A 20,524-nucleotide genomic window follows, 5' to 3' on the forward strand; every position below is an offset into this window, starting at 1 on the left:
CAGAGATTTTTAATTCTGGTTATTTATCAGTAGTAGCTCATGGCTTGTTCTAAGCATTGAGGTAGACCTAGAGTCAGTTCCAGCTGCAGTTGAAGTGACTCTTTTCCTTGGACAACCTAGAGCAGCTTACATTGGAACAGTGCTAGGCAGGATATGTCTGAGGAAGTCTTTTTTACTCTGGAAAAGCTTCCCTTTCAAAAAAAAGAATTAATGTCAAGAGACGCAAGACCTATTTTCATTGTCAGTCTTTAAAAAGTAATCTGTATTGGATGATTCCTTCACGAAATAAAGATACAGAAATTACTGTGTCCGTTTATTGTATATGTTTTGGGGTGGGAGCTTTTATCCTTTCATGCTGATGAGGAGAAATTGAAATTCAAAACAAATAAAGAAAATAGAAATTAGATTTGGATTTATTTGTTTTTTTTAATCGTTTCATGACACCAAGTCAGGTTAGATGCGTTTTTACAATGAATATCTGCCCTCCCTTGAAAATGCAAAGGTGAAGCATCAGTTCATTAAACAGGCAGTGTCTTCATAGGAACTCCCTGCTGACACAAGGTGCTGTTGATGTGAGCGTAACTCCTGTCAGAATTAAGAGCTGGGTGTGTTAGGGAAGTGGGAGCTGTTAGTGTGTGTATGTGAGAATTGTTCTTTGGCATTTATAAGCAAGAGCTTTCCTTGACCTTTAAAGAAAAAAGAACCCCTTGCCTACTGCGTTATTTATCACAGTGCAGCTTTTACTCTTTCAGGAGAGTAATACTGACGGGTATTTTATACATATAGACTGGTAATTGGAACTGGTTAAGGAAAAATACTGATTCTTCAGCTACAAATATTTTATAGGGAGTTTTGGTTAAACTTTTATCTCTTGCCAAGCAAGGAATGTATAATCACAAAGAAACAGTAAACCTTACTGCTAGCAGCAAGCAGAGCATTTCTCTGCAGCTGTGAATACCCTTTGTTGAAAATCCTTCCATTGCCTGCTTGAGATTGCAGGGTTGAACTGGTGTCCCTCTGAAGGAGGGAATGCTTTGGCTAGAGTATAGAAGGCTTGTCTAAAGTGTGTGCCTCATGTTTCTGCTGTTGGAACTATTACCTATAAATATGTGTGTATCTCTATAAAGTATGTATTTGAGACCAGAAATTTGAAGCTGAGGTTTCCTTATAGCATAGAGTACCTTACAGGGGGCTGGGAGAAAAGTACTTTCTGACTCCTTTTCATTACAGCACTACCCACACAATACCAACACCAAAATCTAAAGATGGTCCTGAAACAGAGATTTGAAGCTGGGCTTTCAGCATGTTAAACTAGCTTCCTCTAAGTATAAGGCAGTTCAGGGTATGAAAGTGTGACTATGAGAGGAGTGTTGCACCTGGCTCTCTTTTTCTTATTGTGGCTGTAAGATTTTAAAATTTGTTGATTTATTTTGTGCATTAATTGAGTCACTTCATAATCTTGAAACTTTTGCAGGCAGGACAGTGAAACTGATTCCTGTCCAATTGTTCCGACTGTGTGACGGCAAATACACAGACAATAGTTGTCCTCATGAATTTTTAGGATAGCTTTACTGAATGTTTCTTTTTTCCCTCCCTTCAGATTTGTCACGGAACAGACTGTCAGAGCTTCCAGCAGAAGCATGTCACTTCGTCTCCCTCGAGAGTCTTAATTTGTACCAGAACTGCATTCGGTATATCCCAGAGGCTGTTTTGAACTTGCAGTCTTTAACATTTCTAAATATCAGGTAACAATTGTCTTAGTCTACTGATGTTAAAGCAATATTTCTAGGTTTATAAATTTTGATGCATCCGTAAGTAATGCTAACATGGTATGTAATCATCTTGTTGTTATACTGTATGTCATTGAATCAAAGCAACCTGAACCAGTCTTGCCCACTTCGGTGGATCAGGGAACATGAGGATTAAGCAGTAGCTTATAGAACTGGAGTATAAGAAGAAAGCTTATTCCAACTTAAAGGGCTCACAAAATAAATTCCAGTAGTTTTCATGTGAAATACAGGCATGTAGACTGAAAAGAGGTGATAGGGCTTTTGTATAGTCTTTACAATTAAACTCTCAGCAGCTGAATAAGGCTTGTGCGATTTCTCTGTACCTTCACTGTGCTGGTGGCTTTTAAAGATGTGTCTCAAGCATTAACACTTCTCTGTCAGCATTAAAAGTTAATTGCTGCAACTTAGCCTGTTGATGAAATTCAACTGGGTACAGCATCCTCCATTTGTAGAAGGTCTTTTAAGAGGTGTGGGAATTCCCTTGTCACAAATTGGCAGTGCTATCAACCAAGAACAACTTCAGGCTGTTTCCTTCTGGTCTTATGCTTTTGACAATTTAGTATACTTAACATTTCTTGATGATGGTGAGAATTGTAGTAATAGGATATGAATCAGGTATGGGTTTCCTATTGCTATGATCTCTAGTAGATGCAGTCCAATTATTATCCTTTTGAAAGCTGCTGTTGGTTCACCTACTGCTCAGAACTTTTTTTATTGCTTTAATAGCAGGGAAATCTGGGTTTCAAGCATGAAAAAAGTATAGCAGCATGTTTTGCTAAATGTCAACATCTGATCAAAGCCTTATTTAAGATTCTAGTAACTTTCTTTCAAATCATCCAGTCACTGCTCCTTGTTATGTTTTATTTTTAAAGGGAATCTTTCTCTTCTACAATCCATGCTCACCCTGCCTGATTCTCATCTGAGGTTATGGTTCAGTCATGTGACCACGTATTTGCTTTAATAGTAGTTTATTATGAAATGTCCAAGCCTGGGTTTTGGAATAGTGAAATCCATCATACGAAGGTTTTTGATCCACATGACTTAGTTAGAAATATATTTTAAAAATTCAGTAAGTAATGACTTTATGGCATTTTGCATGTGCTGACCTGCAGTACTTACTACCTATCAGAAGGACTTTTGCACTTTGTTCAAACATACTCATTTGTGACAGAGGGTGACAGGTTATCAGAAGCATCTGAAAGGGCATGAAAATATCATATTCCCCAGCACTGAGTTCGAAAGCATCTGATCAGTCTTGGTACTTGATATTCAGAGTTTGTTCACATATAACTGGATAAAGCAAGTAATAAAGAACGATTTAATGGAATGACTTTCACGGTAACTATATAAAAACTGAGTTGATAATTGGAGTGTGCTTTTTGTATGCATCTTTCGTTGCATTAAAATGTGAGGTGATTTCTCAGTAGAGTTCTGATTTGTTTTCTTTCTGTCCAAAAAGTCGAAATCAGCTTTCAACATTGCCAGTACACCTCTGTAGTCTACCACTAAAAGTCTTGATAGCAAGTAATAATAAGTTGGTTTCAATACCTGAAGAAATTGGACAGCTCAGACAGCTGACAGAGCTTGTGAGTATACAGTTATTTTTTAACTATTACTCTTCAATCTTTAGTTTTTAATCGATGTGTTGAATGGGTTCAGAGGTGCTTCAGAATAAATCAGTTTTTTAAACTGATCAAAATAATGCAGTAATTAGGATGCTCTCCAGGCATGTGCAAGATCAACATCCTGTTTTTCATTCTGCCGAGAACTTTGTGATTGTAAACCAGTCACTCGTATGCAATGGCAAGTTAATTAAGTCTGCTCTTAGCCTAAGGGAGATTTCTATCTGCCATAATATCTCTTAACTATGTTCTGACTTTTTATAGAGGTGTTAGAAAAGAGTTTGAAATACTCTGAGATTTTAAAAAAAAAAATATGTGAGGAAAATATGCCTTGTACTGGAGAGCAAATGATCCATGTCAATTTAACTAACAGTCTTCCCTAGTTTTGAAAGGAAGGCTGGATGGAATTAGAGCTCTTGGTGCATTTGTTTGTGGTAAGAAGCTTTTATACAGCAAGCGGTGCTGTCTCAAATAATGTGGAATAACTTGAACGAGGTAACTTGAAATAACCAGAATGCTTAATCTTTTAAAGCTTTTATTTCCCCATGTATTTAACATGAGAATAATGCTTCATATCAGCAATGATATTTAATGAATATAAGGATCTTAGGCGTTACATAAATAGTTGTTTCTTTCAGTCCCTAAAGTGCTACATATTTTAGTTAACAGAGTATTACTAGTCAGTGGTAACTCATTCTTTACTCTTGCTTTGTAGGATGTGAGTTGTAATGAAATACAGACAATACCTCCACAGATTGGCAATCTGGAATCCTTGCGGGACCTAAATGTCAGAAGAAATAATTTGGTGCGTTTACCTGAAGGTGAGATGAAGGCTGTCAGTTATAACAGCAGAAACATCAAGTACTACTTTATTTTCAGTATCTTTTTCTTCCCCTGAGAGCTAGAAGCAGTGTACTTAATTATTTTGTAAAACACATATTTTTATACTTTTGCTTTTTTAAAATACTCTTTTAATCTGCCGAATTGTCTGTTTATTTTTCTATCTCCAGAGCTTGCTGAGTTGCCTTTGATTCGCTTAGATTTCTCCTGCAATAAAATAACAACAATACCAGTTTGCTACAGGAACCTCAGACATCTGCAGACCATCATGTTAGAGAACAACCCTCTCCAGTCACCCCCTGCACAGGTAAACTGCAGCTAGGAATTCAAATGCCTAGTTCAGCTAAAAAGAGCAGAACGAATGTAAAAGCTGAAGGATACAAACTTTACAAACCTTATTTAAGAACAAGAGGACTTTAAATTTTGTATTGTCTAAAAGTGTTAAATATACAGCATAGCTTGAAAAATCCCTTTTTCTTCTCTTACTGTATTAGTAGTCTCACCTATGGGATATTGCTAAGAATTCCACTGTTAGCATTGTACTAATGTTAGCTGAACATGTCTGCTTTCAGTGCAGGAGAGAGGAAGCTGTGTTAGGCAAGACTGATTTTGTGCCACTCAAGTGTCAGAATTTTCACTGAGGCCTCAGTGCTGCTGGTTCACTTTGCAGCAGAGTGCTCAAGTTAGCCTTTGAGCTACAAACTGCAACATGGTTAGTGACTAATTTGATTTTTAAAGTGGGTATGTAAGCCCTTGACTATTACAGGTTCCACTGTGAGCTGCTGCTTCTGAGTCAAGAGTGAAACTTGCTAGGACCTGTAGTTTCAGTGGGGTTTTGCCTCCCTTTTGAAAGCAAAGACAGCTGTTACTGGCTTCATTCACTTTAAATTTGAGCTTGCTTTGGCAGTCTGCCACTGCCATTCAGAGCTGGCCATGGGTGGGATGCATCTGTTCTGATGCCAAGGGTATAAATTCTAGTATTTGTAAATGCTTATGTCTTGTTTGCGTGACGAAATTTCAGCATCCGGCTGACAAAGTTGCATGCAGAGCAGATGTACCTGGAGGACAGCTTCCATTTGTCTATCATGGGCGTTCTGTGATGCTCCACTATAGCTGTTTCTCTAAAATGCAGTGAGATTAGAAGAAAAGATGTATTGGTTGACATAAATGTGCTCGTTTATTATTCTCAACTACAGGTTAAATGTCTGTAGAGTACTTTGAAAATGTATTGTCAAATTATAGTTATGTAATCTTTAAATTTGTTGGGTTTTTTTTTTCAAAGATATGTATAAAAGGAAAAATTCACATATTTAAATACCTGAACATAGAGGCATGCAAGATAGCTCCGGACTTGCCTGATTATGATAGGAGACCCATGGGATTTGGATCTTGGTAAGTTTGGCACAATACAAGTTCCTAGTTTTGATGATGATGATCAGGAAAATTTTGTCAGTCACCAGAGTTTTTAAAATAAATAGATCCAAGAATTATTCTTTGGTAAGTGCATTGATGGGGGTGGCTTTGAAGAATATAATTTGTGTTGTCTCATGGTGCATTCTAGCAAGGTACCACTGTGTAAGAAGTGAGGAGCAGTTCAGAAAACCTGGGCAATATCATATGAAAGGCAGTGTTAAGAGTTGATACACAGTAAGAAAAGAGTGTTGGTATCTTCACAGTACAGGGGGTGTGCTCTTGTGGTGTTAACAGGCGTGTTCAGTTTATAAGATCTTAATATTTTCCACATACTTACTGAAGTATATCCCTGCTGTGATTTTTAACCTTTTGTACAGAATTTTTTAACTGCTGTGCTCAAACTGCAGGTGTAAGTGGTGATCTCCACCCCATTAGTAAACTGTTATTTTTGGCAAGCTTTCACTTGGCACTGTTGCTTAGCATTGTAACACAAATAATGCAACAGTCAGCCATATCAGCTGCTAAATTAAGATGTCTAGAGAAAAACAGGAGTTAAGATTTATTTCTGTTACTTGATATAGAAGAAAAGGGAGTCAGTGAAGTATGAAACTAAATATATATGAAAATTACCTCAGTCATCTTGGAAGGTGGTAATAAGGTGTGGAGGAGTAAGTTGCTAAGGGATGTACCGCTGTCTTAGCAGCAATAAAACACAAATCAGAGGGCCTCACAATAAATCATCATGAGTCAGATTTGTGAAGAAGAATTTGCATGAGGGACTGACAGAGGGATTCCTCATCAGCACTGGATGTTTTAAATTATTTTTCTAGATGAGGTCAACATATGAGCATTTTTGAGTGTTACTCAGTTTCCTAAAGTATAAGCTGTTGCAGATGGTTTCTGCATGATACCGAAGATACTGTCCTATTACTGAAAGGGAATGTCTGCTCTAAGTGAAAGGGAAAGGCTCTAAGTGATGAAATGTCACGATCTGTTTATCTCTAGCATAATTTGTTTATTTTTTTAAGAGAAGGTCCAACAAAATCAGTGGGCTGTGTGCTTACTAATGTCCATAGTTGTATATTACTATGGAAGTTTTCATTAATTACTGTTGTGAAATGAGAAGAATTAATGTATTTTAATCTTAGCTTGGGATTATGAATGTAAAAAACAAGTACAGAAATGGTTGAGGATGCTTTCTCTAGAGTTGCTTCCAGATTTAGCTGTATGAAATGAGCTTCAGCTGGCTTTCCTTTGGCTGTATTTCCATCCCCAAGAGGCCATAAGAGCTGGTGATAGAATTATTTGTTGTTACGGTGCTGTTTAGGGCATTTAGTGTTGCAGGTGGTTCTTCCTGTCTTCATGTGCCTATGGAAGAACTGTCCGTGGATTAGAGTACACATTAGGAGAAAATGGCAGAAAGACCCAGAGGAAGAGAGGATCCCAAATTATTTTATTCTTCTGGTTCTTGGGATGAGAAAAAAGCATTCAGCTACAATACAGTTAATATTTCTGGCAAGTCACAAGAGCTTTATTTTTGTTATCTTCAAGGGTGACCAGCAGAAATAAGATACCAGTCAGTACACCTAGACTTTGTTGCTGTTTTATCTTATAAGCTAGGTAAAATACTATGGAGGTTAAGAATCCAAAACTGAATGTGGAGATTCTTAAAGTTTAAGGAAGTTTGAGTTGTGCTGTGAGTTCACTCTTGATCAAAGATTTTTTAATAGCAAAGTTGTTAATATTGCTAATAAAACAAGATACTCTGAAACATTATGGCAGAAGGTGTGGTTTGGAGGTTCTAGTGCAGCTAATTATTTGTTTTAGCCTTGTCAAATTACATCAAACTGTTTTACCAGAGTGAAATATTTTCTGTTACAATCCTTTTCTAAACACAAGCTATGTGGAATTTGTCTTGCAGCAGGTTTTGATCTGCTGCAGTCAGTCCCTCGTGCAACACTTCAGGTTAGTGCTGAAGTGAACGTGATTGAGAGGAGGCAGAACTGCTGAAGCTGTGCAGTAATTCGTTTGGCACTGAGGCAGGCTGGTACAGTCTGGAATTAGGAGGTTTAAAATATGAAGTATTTGTGCACAAACCAGTGTAGTGGATATTCTGGGACTTGCACAACTGTTTGTTCTTTCAGGAGGTAAAAATAGGTGGTTTAGTGTGGCTTTGGAGGCATGTCTTTGAAATCTTGTCAAGTATTGTCTTTCCTTTAGCAGCTGACCTTATGAGCTGTTTAGCTTCTTGTCCTTTGATTTCAGACCTTATATTACTTCCTGGGTAAGTCGTAGTTGCCCCAAAATGCTCTGATCTATCCAAATGCCTAAATGTTGTTCCTTGTAGCTGGTTGGTTGAGGGGGAATAACGATCTTAAGTCTTAGCAGATTTCAGGATGGCTGCTGTATGATTATAAACATGTAAAGTGTGCAGCATTGAATAAGCTGGTTTTAGGTGTGAGAGCTGGGGAGAGAGAAAACAGCTTTCATGTTAAAAAGGAGAAGAGTCCTGGAAACAGTGATCATGCATTATTGAGCCTCCCGATAACCTTAGTGTTAGATGCTTTTCAAAATCTGTATTTGAAAAGGAAGGCTAAAAGCAGAAAATTTGTATCAACATACTTCCCCATTTTGGGGGGAGGTAGCCAAGCAGTCGCTTTGATGCTCTTCGATTTGCAATAATTGTTCAACTTACAAACAGGGTTCTGAGGACATTCTGAAAATATTACTGCAGATGGATTTTTCTTTTCTCTGACCTGTGTTTTAAATCCAGTGTTTAAGTACTGTGAACTGTTAGCATAAGTATTGTTCTGTTGTCAGTGATTCAAGTTAATAGTTCTTTAACTGCATTGGGCAATTTCATGGTCATTCTTTTTCCTTCCGCACCCAAAAGAAGGGAGTTGGTTTTTCTTTCCTCTTTTTTTCTTTAAAGGGGTTTACTATGCAGATGACCTTTCTGATCAAATACAGGGCTATAAAGGTGTAACTCTTGCATTAATCAAAATTCCATGCAGATACAAAGGCTTGTCTTTTGGTGTAGCAGATGCATAGTCTTAACATTTCTCATCTGTAGCCCTCTATCCTTCCTCCTTTTTGTTGCTACTTTGTGTCTATCTGAAAATAAAAATACCCAAAATAATAGTCACTGTTCTACAAAGTCCTATGCACGCATACAGTGCCGCAATAATAATAATAATAATTGAACATAAGTATTTCCTTAAAGGGAGATTTTAGAGGGAGCAACAACTTGAGAGTAATACCAGTGAGAAAATGACTTGCAATTTAGTTGTTATGGGGTGAAGCGATTAGCTTCCTGAAATTCATTCTTCCTTGTGTATTATGTAGTAATTACTGCTGCAGTTCTCCCTGGGGCATCGAGTGCCAGCAGGACAGTTGAGCCATTGTGAAATGCCATCTGCAGTGGATCAGACAAGTCCCATTGTCTCTTACTGCAGCTATCTGCGGCAGTTGCCAGACTTGACATCTGTGATGGCTGTGCTGCTGAATTATGTTGTTTCTAAGCCCAGAAACTTAGAGAACTGTATGGCTGTTTGGTTATGTGTATTGTTAACGCTAGGCACATACCTAATGCCTTTGTCTAGACATGTCATTGACAAAGTCAGGCTTTGCAGATGAAAAGTGTACTTCTATATTTATTATATTATGAAGTCTATTTATTTATATTATGAAGTATCTGAAATGCTATCCAGCTTAGTCCACAGTTTCTTAGGTAGGTACTTATGATACAGAAGATAGTTATGTAATGCATTCTGTGTACTGTTGTGTAGAAATAGTATATTCTGTATTTTTTAGTAATTCTGCATAGATGTATGCTTGCCTATGAAAAAGTTTGAGGGACAGTGTTTTTCAACCAGAACACAAGAGTAGCAGAAAAAGTTTGACTTGTTAAACAACAGTGAAAGAACAGACCACTTTTGCAGATTTCTTTGACGTAATTCCTGTTTGGGAAGTGTTTGAAGTGTGGATATATACTGTGGATCAGATTTGCTTTTAAAATACTAGGCAGTGGCAGGTGGGCAGCTGACTGACAAGTATGTTTGTAGCTGTAAGCATGTGCCTCTTGTTCTATGTGGCAAATGCAGTACGAGGCTTTCTAATACGCTGAGCTTGTGAACGTGCTCAGCTGTGCTAGGTAGCTTATTCTGCTTTTGTCCTATATTAGCGGAGAAGCTTTTGGTGGTGTTCATATTACAGTAACTAAAACTGTGTGTTTGACAGCCATGAGGAACTCTATTCCGGTCGTCCGTATGGAGCACTTGATTCTGGCTTCAATAGTGTGGACAGCGGAGACAAAAGATGGTCAGGGAATGAAGTAAGTGTTGCAGCTTTATTTTTGTGAGTACAGTATTGTACAGGAAAGAGAACTAATAAGTATACATCTGGAAGCATATCCAATAGGTGACATGTGTATGCTAGCATGCAGGTTGCCTTGAGCCAAAGCTATTTGTTGTTTTATTGGAGAAAAACAAGCATAATTTTATACAGGATGGATACAAAGGTGGAAATTAAAAGAGAAATTTATAAAACTGTGCATGACATGACATTAATTTGCTGGAGTATAAAAGATGAGAAAAATGGATTTCCTAATTTTAAAAAAAAGCTTATAACTATCATATTACAATGCTGAGCCAACTACAATTATTCACAAGTAGTTATTTCAATACCATAAATCTGAATGTGAAAATTAAGCTTCAGAAATCCGATGGAAACTTTGTCTTCTTTCTTTGCAGATTGTTTCAAATGTTAAAATCTCTTTGCCAGTTTGAAGCAGCAAAATGGGATCTCTTAGCAAGGAGTCTGTCAATTATTCTTCCTGGGAGGAAGCTGTGTTTTCCTCTTGGGACAACTAGAAAAGGCAGTAGCCAAAACCTAAAGTGTTTCAGTCAGCTATACTCTGTATGCCTGCTTGCACTCCTAGTTTGGTTTTTGAGAAGATTCTAGGAGTTTCCATCCTGGGATGTTTTCAAACACTTGCAGATATTGCAGACAAAACTGTAGGCGAGCTGATTTTTTTAAGAAAGTGTAATTATATGTTTTTAAAACCTGTATATTTACTTATATATAAACTATAGCTGTATTTTGCTTTAGGTTAGTGTTTTGTAGGTGCAAAACAGGACAGTTGAAGTAAAAACACAAACCAAGAGGTAGTAGCTTGCAAGATGACGTTTCTGAAGAAAAGTGTTTTTTGTCTTCACTGTTTGCTTTTTAAAGCCAACAGATGAGTTCTCAGATCTCCCTTTACGTGTGGCCGAGATCACTAAAGAACAGAGACTGCGAAGAGAAAGTCAGTATCAAGAAAATCGAGGGAACACAGTCGTAACTAATGGTGGAGGTAAATAGTGATCGTTGGTTAACAGTATTTATTGTCATCATTATTAAAGTTCTAGAATATTTGCAATAAGTAGTAGGTTGTCTACAGAGGGGAAAAAAGAGAAAGATCTAGGTGGAATTATACAAAAACGCTGTTGTATTAAGGATGCTACAAGGCAAAATCAAATAGCATCAGAATTAGGATTATCTTGGAAATGGTGTGACAGCTACTGCATATATGCAATGTTAAAGTCTCCAACTGCTTTTAACAGTATTTTGGAATCTTGAATTTTGGTGCATGGAGTTTTGCTGCTTGAACACCTGGGGAAAATTCACAGCAGTAGTAAATTGCCAGTGCTCTGTGCCAGTTGCTGTCAAAATGGGATGAGCAACTTTGTCAGGGAATTTTGTATTTCCAAGTAGCAAAAGTGCCTCGTTCAGCAGTCGAGTTTTAATCCAAACCTGCATACCATCTAGGAGGGACTGGTATTTGTGAGTGACATTGCTGTTTTGTACTTTCTCAATTGGTTGTTCTGCAGTCGTACAGTAGCACCCTCATATTTGTTCAAGAGGTGATAATGCTTTCCATGTTTCTTGATCTCCGCAGTCCTTCTCTATTTTAACTGCCAATAATCTGCTGCTACCACTGTCTCCTCTTGTTTATATGTCCCGATTTTAGTATTGTTCCAAGTTTTTTTCAGTCATTCCCCATTCTCCATTTTTCTGCACTACTTATTGTTAGATCTCATCCCCTTATACTTTGATTAATTTTTCTTCTTTCTCAGCTGCTTCCTGTTTTCCATTTCCCCTAATGGCTACAGTTCATATTCTCTGAGTGTCACTCTTCTCGGCTATTTTTAATCTTCCATGCCCAGCTCCCACTTTTTCTTCTCTCCTCCTCCCTCTCTTTATCTTTTGCCATCTTCTTTTCTTGACCTTACTCTTCTCTGCCACAATATTTTGTTTTCTTTGCCACATTTGAGAAACTTGTTGGTTGACTCACTCTCTTTTACATGTTAATGGACAAAAAATTCCTTTCAAACAGTTAAAATCTGGTAAAGTTAGAAGAATTGAAGACATGGTGTCATGGGAAGCTCTGGGCAGCCTTAATAACAGGTAGTGCTGCCAGCTCTGCCTCCAAGACTAACTTTATTTTGTTCTTTGGGTTTTGTACACCAGAGATTTCAAAATGTTTCACTAGGCTTTTAAGATGGAGTACAGTCATTTCATGAGTAGGAGTATATGAGAGGGGCACAAGCTGTAGCATGTGGCTGTCAGCGATCCAGGAGATGCTTTCCAATTTTGTGTTCCTAACACAGATACTAATGTCTTTCACCCTCTTCTGTATTACTGTTAATATTATTTAAGTTTAATGAGCAAGGCTGGAAAGAAGGGTGTTGTGTTGTGTTTTGTTTTCTTGTTTTTTTTTTTAAGATTTGAAACTGAGATGGAGATCTAAAGAAGCCAGAGTATATAGGAATGCTATTTTGGATGGTTGTAGTAGCAGAGGAGGTGGCTTTGGCAGTAACAGTTGCTAGATTGTGTGGTGAGGCAAAGAGAAGTCTGTTTTAGACAAGCAGGAAAGGGGCGGAGGAGTAGAAAAAGAATGTCTGCAAGAGAGTCTGGAGCAAGTTTGGGGAGTTTTAGGAAAAAACAAGCTCTAGTGCTCAGAAAGGGAGCTTATACTTTCCCCTGGATCCCCAGCACAGCATTTTTCAGCAGGATGATTTGTTCAATGTCATGACCCTCAGAATCCCTGGGCAGAATGTGTAAAAGCAGTGACAAGTGAAAAAATTGCCCTACATAATATCATCCACACAAGGGAAAATCAATGCTAGCCAAACTGTGCTATTTCTTGCTCTCGTTTCAATGGTTCCCAGTGCCTTTGTTTGTTTGTTTTTATAAAAAAAGTGCAGGTGCTTTTCTGTTGTTTTAGAGGGGGTTTGTTGCTTTCTGTACTGCCCTTTATGTCCACATAGACTTTTTATATTTATTGCATTTTATCCACATGACTTAGACATGCTGCCCTCTGTTTTGTTGTCATAGTAGTAAAAATAATAGAAGTATCTGTCACATCCATTCAAATTTTTCTGACAGAGATTAATTAGAACCAAGAGAAATTATTCAAAATGTGCACGAATCATTGTACAGTCGTGGTGTTAGCTGACAGATTTTGATCGGTAGGTTTTGGTATTGAAAAAAAACCCCAGTATTTTTCAGTCACTGAAAAAGTATCTGTGGCTAGCAATATAAAACTATGTGCTTGATACATGTTTCTCATTGCTTCTTAAAAAGCGTAAGTTTTATCATTATTTCAAAATTTGATGTTTAATAAATGTTAGTGGGCCTGGCAAAATCCAAGAGCGCTTAGGCTGAGCTTTCCCAGATGGAAGAAAAACAGTAGGACCTTAGTTCCTGACATTGCTTTTTTTGTTGGGATTTTCCTCTCCTATTGGTTATCTAATTATGGGTGTTTTCTTTGTGTATGTGTTCAAGTGGAACATGATCTCGATCAGATCGACTATATTGATAGCTGTGCCACAGAAGAGGAGGAGGAGGAGGTGAGGCAACCCAAGTGCATGGACTCAGACAGCCTCAGCTTACAATTCATGGCATATATTGACCAGCGGCGAATCTCTAATGAGGTGGTGCTTTTACTTAAATTAGTTAAATTCATACACCCCAGGAAAGCCTTTGTGATGGTATTAATGCTTCTTGTCCTCAGAGGTTTTCTTTTTTGTTTGTTTTAAATAAAAATATAAAAAAATTAGGTCTGCTCTGGAGGAAGGGCACAGTGTTGAGCTTTGTGCAGGGTCAGAGTTAGAGTGTTAAGCTGCTCCCAGGTGCCCTCTGGGATATGTGGAGTAAGTCTAAAGCAGCCACGCTTTTCCTATCATGTGGGTTCTTGCAAGTTTGTGCTTTAGGTGTGTGTGAAGTAAATGGTTTTTCCAAAGGAGTGCTGTCTTAAAAAAACATGGAAGTTGATGCTTTATTTGGTAGTATGAATATATACTGTCTTTCTCAAGGTTGAAAACTGTTGATTTTTAGCAGTGTAAAGATTTAGTACAGGAACTTTGCAACTCCATTGATTTGGCTGTTCATGTTGATTATAAGTTATTTGCCAGTAAACTCAATTTCCTGAGCATCCATTTTAAGTTTAGACTAACTTTTCAGAAAGCCTACTCTTTGCAGAGAACAGCTTCTTTCTTACTGTTGAGCAAGGCTCTGAACCCATGGGTACAGACTTGGTTGTGTATATAGTTGCCTTTCTGAATGGAAACTGCCATCTTTATTTTCAGATAAACCTGGCATGAAACTGTTCTCAGTCGGTAAAAGTATACAGTTGAATGAACAATAAGTAAAATTATTGCTAGACAGGTTCGAAAGTTCTCAGAATAGCTTTTTACAAATGTCTAGAAACAGGTGTGAATAACTTTGGACATTGCCCTGTTTTCTTTCACAGATAAAAAAGAAAAATAAAAAGAGGACAAGCTTAGCATATATTAGCCTAATAATAGCTGCTTCTATTGATTGCTTACTGTATCCAAGTGTTGTCCTGGCACAGGCAAGTGCAGTGATTCCAGTAAAGTTACTGTCACTTTTCTTTAGCTCATGTCATTTCATTGTTTTCTAGCTGCACAGGAATTAGTATGTGCTTTAATAAAACTCACTGGAGTTGCTTTGAAATAGTATGAATTGCCAAAACCTCTTTGGAGCTTAACTCTACATATCTTCTAAGTGATATTAATTATTTTCTACCTATATGTACTTCTCTGCATGATTTACTTAATAGTGGAAGTTTTTTATCAGTGGGCATATTTAATCTTGAAACTGAAGTTTTTTTAAATTAGAGGAAAAAATGAAAGTGAGCTTGCCTAGCTGGAAATGATCATTCCTGAATTATTTTTTTTTGTCCTCCTTTGTGAGGTATTTTGAATAGCAGTAGTTACAATGTAGCTCTACTAAGAGATTCTTTGACATTAATGTACAGCTTTCCAAATAAGTTGCTGACCTAAGTCTTCTGTGTTATTTTGTTTAGGGCTCACAGGTAAAGCCTGCATCCCTCAGAGAATTTCAGAGAACAGAGGATACAAGACGATATTTACATCAGAACAGGTAAGAATATGCGTTAACAGTAATTTTATCTAAAGTTTCAGGATGAATACAGCGCATGTATTTACTGAATGTGTTTAGAAAATGACGTTGTTTTCTGTTCCTTCACCAGAAACATGTGTGGCACTTTATTTTTAAATTATTGCTCCAGTTTAGAAATTTATATTCCAACAGTGGGAGTGACCAAAAGGTGTGGCTATTTTAGGCCAGTGCTTAGTTATAAATCAGTCAGTTAAATCTGCGAAATTAAAGTGTATACTTTTTAAACTGATTTAATGTCTGCTTCTGATTAGTTTGTGCTTTGATTAAATAGTTTATGTAAGCTATATTACATAAAAGACAGAAGGGATAAACATACTTGCACTACAGGTTTAGAGAAAGCATAAAGAGTTACTATGGGGTATCTGATGTATTGGTCACATTCTTGGTTGAGTCTTGGTAGCTGTAGTACTGGGAGGGTTAGTTTAATTAAAAATGTGTGTTTCTGTGCCATAATCATGAACTTACATCAGAGGAAGAAAGGATAGAAGGAGAGTCAGTTCTGAAAACAGGTTGCTTATTTTAACGAGGTAGACTTTTTGAATTATGTCCATAATTCCTCCACTTGGCTTATTGGAGGAAATGGTAATCTGTAAGATGTTGGACAGAATATAAATGAGGTGGCTAGGCTTGAGAAAAGACTGTTGTGTGTGTAGTTGAAAGAACAGAAGATAAGCAAATGTCTAGTTTCTTGCTAATGGAACCAAAATCAGAATTGATAGAACCTTTAATATGCCATTGAAGCATTCTGGTATTCTGTGGAGTGAAAGTGAATGTGGAAGGACTCAGCAGAAAACCAGCTCAATTACTAGGAATGTTAAAAAAAAAAAAAAAAAAGACTACTGCTAGCTTTAAGTATGTCATTACTTATGCTGTCAGTAGAAATTAATTTTTAATGTCATTTCAAAATGGTAATGAAAGAGGAAATTAAGAATAGTGTGTAAATTTTTCCAGTTTTGGCAACATTTGAGTAAGCATTTTGAAATGTGCAGTAAATGGGCAGCTGCAGTAGCTGTACTGATTATAAAGGAGGGTAGGTCCTTCAGTATATATCAGCATTCCTTATCCTGTAGTGTCTGCAGGTAAGGCATGAAATAATAAAGCAGTCTGACTTGTTCTCCCTGAGTAAAGTGAGTGCTCTTGGTGTGAAAAACTGGGAGGAAGTGTGGTGTGTGTGTGTTTGTTTATTTTTCTATTTGAACATTTCTGGTCAACATGGCAATAATTAGATTTTATGAACACTGGATTCCATGAAATAATAGAAGGCTAGTTAGCCGTGAGAGAGCTGCTGTTTACATAAGCCAGATTTTAGTGATAAAGGAAGTTGTAGCTCACTAGGATATCCAGTGTTTTCAAAATGTATGGCAGCAGATCTTCATGCAGAAGTAGTTAATCAACGACCCAAATGAATTATAGCTTATTCATATTAAGCTGCAGCAGAGTGAGATTCTTAATTAGGCACTAAAAACAGGTCATACTGTCATTGCCTTCAAAATTGTGTAAAAACAGCCATATGACAATGAGTAATTTTTTATATTTTAAGCTTCTATTAGTCAAATATTTTATTTGTGGCAACCACAAGCTGTAAATTGCTTCCACAATAATTGTGTGCAAATGCCTTGGCAGGCAGGCAGACCCCTTTTTTTTTTTCTTTTTTTTTTTTTTTTCCCCTTCAGCATGATTGAGCCATTAAAACTCTTTAGAGTTGGATGTAATGCAAACTTAATCTCAAGAGTACTTACATTAGCTGATTCAATGCAGTAAACACAGTTTGTGCTTCTGGACAGACTGTGGTGCATTCCTGGTGCAACAAAGCTGTGTGTACTCTGGTCTGAATATGCTTCTTGGCACTCAGTTGAACCCAGTCCTGTCTGTTCAAAACAGCACAGTAATGGATTTGTCATGTGCGTTAGTGTTAATTCAAGTAACAGAGGAGACCTGTAGCTTATGGGTCTTCCACATCTCTTAAGCTTCTCTGTGCAGAATGGGTAAAAAGTCTACATGCAGGCAGCAGGACCGACTTTTTTGGAAATGCATTGGTAAGGGTGGCACTATTCCATAGTTGCCCCAGAAGCGAAGGAGTCTAGGCTGTCAAGAGTAAGCTACTCAATTCCCATCAACTTTCTTTCTAGGCACCAACATGGCAGGGAACATGCTGTAGACTGTGGACCTTGGGAATTGTTTCAGTGCTAGCAGCTGCCTTCTAGCAAAGAACTGGCTGCAAAATTTTTATTGTTGACATGATGGACAAGAAACATCAGCTATTGTTTACCTTGTGACTTTGATGGCTTGTATCACTGACAGGAGGTCATCACATGATTGGTGAAGTGAGCAGATTTGTTCTGAAAATATCAGAGGGTACTAACGTTTACAAATAATCCTGTCCTTGACAGAGCAGAATAAGGTCTACAATAACCAGAAAACAGCCTTGAAAGAGAGGTTCCAAGTTTGTGTATTTTGAAACCATTGTTAATCAAGTTACCTTTATTTAATTATGAACTGCAGCAGTTGTGATCTGACTTGGTATCACAACATGGTTTCTTTAGCCATCCTAAATTTCACCTTTTTGGTTATCTGAAGCTAATTGTCTAGGCAGTTACTATTAGAAAAACAGGTGTAATCTAGAGAAAAGTTAATGTGACAGTAGTTTATATGCATCAATGGCCAATCCCCCTTCTACTTGGTGTTCACCTGCAGGGATACTGATGAATTACGAAGACCTGAAACTCTAAATTTGGTGCAGGACAGAGAGCATCACCAAGTACTAAGGAGTTGTATGGACAGGACAGAGAGGTAGGGAATAGAAACATATAGTTTCTACCGATTAATTTGTATTCCCACACACACACCCCAAATAACCACAGTAACCAGTTGTTCCTCTAAAAGAGGATCGTCTGAAAAGTTCCTGGATTGGTTACTTAACCAGCTCTTAGAGAATGGGTATAAAGTACTGAGTATCTCAATGTAATAGGCCAAACGTACAATCCCATTGGTACATTTTGAGCTATAGAAAAAAATCATCACAATTCAGGAGAAGAGATAGAAATGACTGCACAAAATCTGTCACACAAAATGAGTTAAATCTTTCTCGCAGTGTTGGTTTAACAGCTTTGCTTACTGAACAGTTACTTTACTGATTTGATGAGGTATGTGTGTGTCACTGACAACTCATGTATGAAATTTCGTTTATAATTAAGATAAAATGTATACTTACTCTCTGTTTTTCCATCTGTCAGACCCCCAGCTGATTCACCTTACTTTCTCTCTCTATCAAGTCACCACAGTCAGGTAACACATTGAACTCTTAATGTTTTATTCTTTTGGATTAGTTTTTTGCAAAATCAAACTGATGTTAGCCATAAGACATGGACTGTTTCTCTGTAACCCATGTGTTTTACCCTGTGTAGCTCTGTCTTTAAAGTCTGTTGTACTGTTTTCTTCCAGGTGCCTAATACAGATCCCGAGCTCCACCGCAGGCACATAGAGCGTACCCGTCGGGAGGCCCAGCTAGCAGCACTTCAGTATGAGGAGGAGAGAATGAGAACAAAACAAATTCAGAGAGAAGCTGTCCTTGACTTTGTTAAGGTACCTCCTTTTAGTACCTACTTGATGCTTTATCTTTTCTGAATCCTGTAATGAAAATTGCAGAGATCATTATACTTGTACATTACACCCTTGGGCATGCATGAAACTTGATAAAGAAAATGGAGAAATAGCTGTTAAGTCCATTCAGTGTTGGTACTGTAGGTTAACATAGACAAAACTAGAACTGAGGAGGAAGACAAAAGAAATTTACCCAAAATACAATTTCAGCAAATAATTTTATTTTTACATAGTCAGTCTCATTCTCTCAATTTTTCATTTGCATAGATGTAACAGGATTGGTGTAAGAGAAGGGATCTTTAATTGAGAAGGCATAGAGGCAGTTTAATTTTTAGGACAAATTTGGCAAAGAATAAAGAAATTATACACACAAGAAGACAACATTGCCTGATCTGTTTTGGTATTTTATGATGCATAAATAAGTTACCTCTAGGTAAAGCACAGGTGCCAATTTTTGGTACATCAGATACTCCATGGACATTGCATCTTTGCTGTCTTTTCCACTGCTGTCAATATGAAGTAGTCTGCTGCTTAACATGGAAGCTTGTTTATATGCTAGTTGACTTAAATTTATTTTACTGTTTACTCCCTTGATGACCTACCCAAATCTTGCCATCACAAACTTAAGACATATTGCAGTTAATATTTTGGGCTTAGGGTGGCCTGCAGAGAGGAAAAGAATGTTTTATTGCATATACATAATGTATGAAGTTAGTTTAGAAAAAGGCTTTTAGCTTCCCAAAACTAGGATTTTCATTAGCACCAACTAATCTCAGGCCCCTGTCAATGTTCTGTAGAAAAGCTGCTTTTATTAAAGATTGAGTTCAGTCTTTCTTTCAGATATTCAGACTTCAGATATTTAGGATGCATTTTGTTCATTGATGAGCCTTTTGGGGTTTGTGGTTTTGGTTGGGTTTTTTTCTTCTGTTGCCTTTGTTATTCATGAGCACTTTATTCTCAACAGTTAAATTCCTCCCTTGGGTTATATTTTGGGTTTATTATGCATCTTTAATATGCAAAAACAATTTGAGTTTTTTTGGTTTTGTGTGGAACAAAGGCTGGGGTTTTACTAATAGTATCAATGAAGTTCCAGCTCAGTGGAGACTTGCAGTTTCCTCAATACATGCTTTATTTTAAAATAAGACTTCTTGTGTTTTAAAACACTTCTAAATTGCACTGTTTTGATCTGAGCTTTTGTTTCTCTTTCAATTCTTTTAAATTGGTTTTTCATTTTTCCTTTATAGCAAAAAGCATCCTTAAGTCCTCAGAAACACAGTCCTCTGGATAGTGAGGTAAGAGTCCAATAGGAGTATTACTAGGGATGTCAGCACCTGAATTCTTAACTCTCTCCATCAGATATATTTTCCTGATGGTGGAGAGCTCTTCAGGACTGAGTTATAGCATAGTTTTTTCACACTTGCATATAAAGTCTTGGGTTGGGGTTGTTTTGCTTATGGGACTAGTTTAGTATTTCCTTCTGTTCAGGTAGATTGCCTGTCTGAGTGTGTTGTTTATTATTTCTGGTATGTTTTCTATGTATTATACAGAAAATACATTTCATATTCTGTTTCGAGATGCTCCTTGCAAGCAATACAGTTTATTTTCTAATAGGAGTATTCAGACAAGTTACTGTGTTGTAGTCATCCTTCATTGATCAGTTTTCTCCAGGTTTCCTATCATTAGATCACCAGTTATCCCAGAAAGATTAAGCATTGAAATGTTGAGGACTATCAGAAAAAGAAATAAATAAATTTTTAGAAAGCTTTATTCTAG

At 37.2% G+C, this 20,524-nt stretch overlaps 1 protein-coding gene across 18 annotated transcripts in view; it reads left to right on the plus strand.

The window, feature by feature from the left end:
- Positions 1 to 20,524, plus strand: part of LRCH3 (leucine rich repeats and calponin homology domain containing 3) — a 68,320-nt gene that overhangs the window by 26,738 nt on the left and 21,058 nt on the right. For 7 of the 18 annotated variants that reach the window (XM_055816950.1, XM_055816959.1, XM_055816954.1 and 4 more), the window contains exons 2-14: positions 1,601 to 1,745; positions 3,250 to 3,376; positions 4,128 to 4,233; positions 4,423 to 4,559; positions 5,535 to 5,644; positions 9,905 to 9,998; positions 10,898 to 11,018; positions 13,493 to 13,641; positions 15,036 to 15,112; positions 17,846 to 17,941; positions 18,385 to 18,436; positions 18,593 to 18,733; positions 19,996 to 20,043. In XM_055816950.1, the coding sequence (XP_055672925.1) occupies positions 1,601 to 1,745; positions 3,250 to 3,376; positions 4,128 to 4,233; positions 4,423 to 4,559; positions 5,535 to 5,644; positions 9,905 to 9,998; positions 10,898 to 11,018; positions 13,493 to 13,641; positions 15,036 to 15,112; positions 17,846 to 17,941; positions 18,385 to 18,436; positions 18,593 to 18,733; positions 19,996 to 20,043 (1,403 nt within the window). The remainder of the gene's footprint in view (positions 1 to 1,600; positions 1,746 to 3,249; positions 3,377 to 4,127; positions 4,234 to 4,422; positions 4,560 to 5,534; positions 5,645 to 9,904; positions 9,999 to 10,897; positions 11,019 to 13,492; positions 13,642 to 15,035; positions 15,113 to 17,845; positions 17,942 to 18,384; positions 18,437 to 18,592; positions 18,734 to 19,995; positions 20,044 to 20,524) is intronic. The other 11 variants (XM_055816963.1, XM_055816965.1, XM_055816956.1 and 8 more) reach the window with 3 other exon arrangements.

This window comes from Falco peregrinus, chromosome 12 (genome assembly GCF_023634155.1).
Source record: "Falco peregrinus isolate bFalPer1 chromosome 12, bFalPer1.pri, whole genome shotgun sequence".
Taxonomy (NCBI): Eukaryota; Metazoa; Chordata; class Aves; order Falconiformes; family Falconidae; genus Falco; species Falco peregrinus.